Raw genomic sequence first — 5531 nt, 5'->3', positions numbered from 1 at the left:
TGTCTTTCCAAAATGGGTTTATTTACAAATGTACAAGTGATTTTCTTTTGGTTTCTTTCTATAATAACAAAAAAAACAAAAAAGTACTTTCTTTTTTTGGTGTTTAACTTTTCTTTGCTATGCTTTGCTTTTTTTTTTTTGCTTCTTTTCTTTACTTGTCTTTTCTTTTCTTTTCTTTTCTTTGTTTCTATTTTTCTCTTTCTTATCATTTACTTCTTGGGAAGGGGGAGGAGGTTGCCCATGTTGGAGGGCATGATTACTGATGAGCGCCGTGGAACATCTGAAAGCATCTGCCTTCACACAAGTTGACATTGCAGGAGAGGCAGCCATGGCGCGTCTTTGGCACTCGCTTGGTTGACTTCTTCTTGGTGCGCAGGCACCACCTGCACTGCTTCGCGTACTTCCCAGGCATGCGTTGTCTCTGGTGGAGTGGAGCGCTGTGTGAAGACAGTGGTTGGGTTCTTGACTGGCGAGGAGCGCTGCCTTTAGAGTACCCATCGATCAGCCCCTTGGGTACCTCCATGATGAACTTGGAGTGGCTGATGGTGCCACTCTGCATCTCAGGCCGTTCCAGGTCATCCTCAGATGCAGATGAAGATGCGATGTGGGTGGCAGGATGATGGTGGACATGTGACAGCCAGGCATTCACTCTGCATACATCGACGAGGAAATACATCAGCTTCTTCCACCACTTCTGAGACTTCCTTGAACAAGTGTACATGTAGTAAGACGGAAGCTGGTCAGCCCTGTCCACACCTCCCATGGAGATACATGTAGTGTAATCAATGGCCTGTCGTGGGGCAGGAAGCGTAATTTTTTTTCCTAGGAGGGTTAGGGGCAATGTCATGAATAATTCAGTTTTTCGTTTGAATCATTGAAAGACTTAGGTTCTCGTTCTATTTTCCCCTTAATTTAAAATTATCTCAGTGATAATTTTGGAAAAGAAAAATAGCTGGTGAAAATGAGCAGCGACGACGTGGATTCGAACCAGGGATCTTTGTATCAGCTCATCTCGCTATCCACTAGGCTACTGTGTGGTGTCTCGGTGAAATACTTCAACTGCTTCAGCTGGTGTTTTGATGTACCACTATGTTTGACCAGTGAAGATTGATTGACTCCAAATTTGTTTTCCTTTTTCTCGGATATCATATGATACGTACGTATTGCGCGCACTTATCGGTAAATGGTAAGTTGTAAAATGTAAATTTAAATGATTACAGTTTTGTGGTTTTATTATTTAATTGTCATTTTGTTTTTCACATTTTGTTTACAGTGTTTTTGTGTAACGTCACTCACAGGCGTTCTATTAAAGTACATTTGCAATCCCATCTTGGTTTCTGTGTGTCTTATTATTGATGGTGGAAAAGTTGGCTCACAGCGTTTTTAAAATCATGATTTCAGTGTGGAAAATGTTAACACAAAAACTTTACATTTTTGCGTTAGACAAGATCCACAGGATTTGTACATAGGGTTAAAAATGGGACTATCTATCCTGGACAATTTCATGAAAATGAGATGTATGTCTTACTTGAAACTTGAAATAAAGATTTTTGACTTCTTAATAGAAGTTACAATGAAGTGCATCTTTAAGCCTACCTGATTTAAGTTTGCATGATATTAAATCACCAGCCGATACGCAGACTATAAGTCCCCTACATTAGCGATAACACCTCCAGAAAATTAATAATTGAAGTGACGATTTGATCGCGCTTTAATTTGTATTTCTTTAGCCCGCGTCCCATCACTTTTTTTTTCAATTCTCACTTGGTAATCCTTGGCCAAAAAGCAAACTGCATTGCGTGTAAAACTGTACAGCGGAGATCTATTGCTTTGTACAGCGTACATAGTGCCCACGTACATGTACATGTACATGTACATGTACACGTACACCCACACGTGTATTACAGCAATCGATGAGTAACGTATAACACGCACGAGGGTCTATGAGTAACACGCATGCGCGAGGGTCTGGATACGCCTATATTATGATAATTGCCCCTAACCCTCCTAGGAAAAAAAATTACGCGGGCAGGAACAGCCGTCTTCCGCCATCTTCCGCCGTCATCGACAGGCTTACGCTCAACCTGGTCGATCAGGCGATTCCGGTGCCCTTGATGCGCTGTGCTCACCAGCATCATGACTTTAGAATCCTTCCAGGCGACAACAGTAAGCTGACCTGCCTGCTGTAAAAGCTGCCTCATGGCATCTTGTTCAGGTTCTTGATTTTCTGGTGCTGCTGGGGATTTTTGTCTGGGTTGGTTCTGAAGTCACGGGGTAAATTTTTGCTGGTGGACTTTACAGCTCCTGTGTAGTAGGTTCTGTCTGCAAGGAGGCGCTGGCATAGTTCTACCGACGAGTACAGCTTGTCTCCGAAGATGTGGTGGTAGACTCCAAAGACTGGACTAGCTACGGCCATGGCTATGTCTGTCATCTTTGCTGGTGCACCAGATTTGAAGGGCTGGACAATGAAATTAGCCAAGTAGCCTGTGGCTGAATCAGCCAAGGCGTACAATTTGAAGCCGGTTCTGATTGGTTTCAGTGGCATGAAGAATTTCCGGACATGGGCCTTGAAGCCGGAGTACTTCACCATTGCCTCATCTATTGCAAGGTTTCTGCCAAGGTTGAAATTGGCTCTACACTTGGACAGGACGGTGTCCCAAACAGGCTGGAGAGGGTAAAGTGGATGCTTCGCCATGAAGTTATACTTGTGTGCCTTGTCGGTGAACATTGTTGGGTCCTCATGTGGATATCGTTCGGGATTGGTAGCAGGATCTGAACAGGCAAAGTGTTGAGTTAAGAAATCAAACCGGCTCCTTGTCATGGTTGTTGATATCAGACGGTTGTAATAGCCTGGCTCTGAAGACCAGTAGTCCTGGTAGTACGGAATGCGAACCAATCCCATGATGAGATGTATCCCCAACCAGGCCCGCACCTCGTCGACTGTCGTGAGGAGCTGGCTTCCTGCCTTTTGAATGTTACCGTTTGTCCAATGAGCAATTTGGACAAACAGTGCCAACATAAATAAACAATACATAGGAATGAATAGGAACTGAGGAGAGAAAAATAGTAGGAATTCCTACTTAAGTAGGAAAAATATCATGCCTCTACAATGTACATGTGTTTGTTACGTAACAGTTAAACTTATCCAATTGTCAAAGGTTGTTTCCTGGAATGGGCACGGTAGGCCGACAGTTTCCGATTCACCGTCTGCCTCAGCTTTGCTACTGAGTAGTTGGAAGTTTGTATCATCATAGTATACATGGTATATGCTGCAAATATAAAATAAATTTAAAAACTTAATCAAAATACGGGGTAGGGGAAATTAACACAACATTTAGAATATTAACAATGTAGTTCAAAGTCTGCGATGCTTAATTCTAAAATAGCATGAATCGCACCTCCTGAATTAACAATCACAAAGGTAATAGTTGCGCGGAACCAGCCTATTGCAATATGGCTGGTTCGGGGAGCGAATCGACCAGTTCGTCCAAGACAAGGTTGAAAAGTCTAGGACTGAGTGGGCATCCCTGCTTGACACCACATCTCATCGGGATAGGATCTGATATGGAGCTACCGGTTGTAATACGAGTCCTGACGCCGGTGTATAGATCATCAATGCACGTGATGAAATGAGCTGGAATATTATGTCTCTTAAGAGCCCTAGAGATAGAGCTATGATGGACTGAGTCGAACGCTTTCGACAGATCTAAGAACATGACATAGTACGATTTATTCTCATGTCTATACTTGGAAATGAGATGGTCCAACAGAGACACATTCTCCAGACAGCCATCAGCGGGTATGAAGGCTTTCTGCCTAGGGTTGAGGGCAGTAGCCTCTGTAAGTCTAGTATTTAACACTCTAGTATATAACCTCAGCAGGTACGAAACCAATGGTTATGGGCCGCCATTTAGATATGTCTGTTGGATCGGCCTCACCCTTCGGTATAAGGATTGTGTTGTTGAGCTTTAGTTGCTCGGGCACCTTACCGGACTCAAAACAAAGGTTAAATAGAGTAGTTAAATCTAGAGCATCTGCTTTACTGAGATCTTTGAAGTGGATTTTGTCAGGACCGGCTGCCCCGTTCTTTTTCATACTTTTGAGGGCTTTGGTAACCTCGTCTTTATGAATGGGATACTTGATGCCGTCCAGGTCAAGGTCCCCCTCCAGGTCAAGGTCCCCCTCCATTGGTTTCGGTACGAAGGACTGGTTGTCCTTTTGGGGTTCCTTGCCAAAGATTCCCATGTAGGTTGTATAAGCCGCACCACAGGCTGGGGCTACCGGTCCCAACGGCTGGCCGTCTAGAAGGTGGCTGGCCAGTTTCTTCGTGTCTTTGTGAAAATAATGCTGGTGAGCTCCATAAAGAAGCCGTTTCTTATGCCTGTTGGAGGCATTTACTAGGTACGGACGGCACTACAAATTGTCTATTATTCCTACTGTTAGTGAACTTCATCCCAAGGTTTTGAAGCACATTACTGTAGTCTAGGTTATTATTGTTATCCCTCTGCTCGAGAAGCTCGATCAGGTCGCTATTGACGGGATTGGTATCTATCTGATCTTTTCGCCTTGCTTTTTCCTGACTTCTTTCTGGGCTCCTTATCCTTGCTACTCCCAGCAACGTCTCTCCCTGGAATACCCTCATCTCTCCCCTCTTCTCTGCGTTTCTTCCGCTCCTTTCTCCCCCCGGATTTTCCCATGACTGAACTCATAAACACTCCAGACACTTCTTTCGATAGTGACTGCTGTAAACGCTTTGCTTCACGTGAAGTCATGATGGCGAATGGGGACTATCAGTAATTTTCAGCCCTTTTTATAGCTTCAAATTTTGTTGTTTTACATAAATTATATAATATTACATAACTAAAGCTTACCTTGTATTATCATGCTCCTTTTGAAGTTCACTGGCATATGTAATTATTCATCTAAACAAAGATTCACTTTATTGAGCAGTGGTACTTACCTTCTAAAAAATGGATGTGCCCTAAACTTACCATGCCAGCAGTACATTGTATGCTAAGTGCTCTGATATCAGACATTCTGATGTTTCTTGACACATTTGAAAAGTTGGCAATGACACCTTGAAAATCAGCAGGTTAAATTTGTAGAAAGAGGGCAGGGCTTTGATTTATGAGGGGTTAAAGACGATGATGACAAACAGAAAATATATTTAAAAAGCAAGATGGCGAACTGCAAAAACGGTAGGAAAATCATATTTTCTTTGAAAGTGCTTTCAAAATGACAACTAACCCTAACTCCCTACCCCAATTTTTCAGCAGATAACCTGAATCCTGCAAATTCCTCCAATTTCATAATGGTGAAGTGCCATGTAACCTGAATCCTGCAAAATCCTCCAATATTTCTTACTGGTTACCACTGCCTGAATCCTGCAAATTCCTCCAGTGGGTTTATGGGAACATAAAAATGGGGAAGTTTTTTTTTGGTGGCTCAGTTACTTGACAGGTACAACATCTGCTTGTACTGTCAAGTTGACATCATTGCCTTTTTTTTTATTTTTTTTTTAGGACTTTTGT

The 5531-nt window shown here is 42.8% G+C and overlaps 2 protein-coding genes across 2 annotated transcripts; both read right to left on the bottom strand.

Moving 5' to 3' along the window:
• Positions 1–256: 256 nt before the first annotated feature.
• LOC119731092 (piggyBac transposable element-derived protein 4-like) lies at positions 257–763 on the bottom strand. Its single transcript, XM_038204110.1, has one exon. The coding sequence runs from the start codon at positions 761–763 to the stop codon at positions 257–259; it is 507 nt and encodes a 168-aa protein (XP_038060038.1).
• Positions 764–2197: 1434 nt separating this feature from the next.
• Positions 2198–2902, bottom strand: LOC119731082 (piggyBac transposable element-derived protein 4-like). Its single transcript, XM_038204098.1, has one exon. It carries the CDS (start codon positions 2900–2902, stop codon positions 2198–2200), a length of 705 nt encoding a protein of 234 aa, XP_038060026.1.
• Between the last annotated feature and the right edge of the window lie 2629 nt (positions 2903–5531).

The sequence above is a fragment of the Patiria miniata genome, unplaced genomic scaffold (assembly GCF_015706575.1).
Source record: "Patiria miniata isolate m_02_andy unplaced genomic scaffold, ASM1570657v1 HiC_scaffold_1, whole genome shotgun sequence".
Lineage (NCBI taxonomy): Eukaryota > Metazoa > Echinodermata > Asteroidea > Valvatida > Asterinidae > Patiria > Patiria miniata.
This window is presented reverse-complemented; position numbering and strand designations above follow the sequence as displayed.

Coding starts and splice junctions, on each gene's coding strand:
- LOC119731092 (XM_038204110.1), bottom strand. CDS start 763: ATGGGAGGTGTGGACAGGGCTGACCAGCTTCCGTCTTACTACATGTAC.
- LOC119731082 (XM_038204098.1), bottom strand. CDS start 2,902: ATGGGATTGGTTCGCATTCCGTACTACCAGGACTACTGGTCTTCAGAG.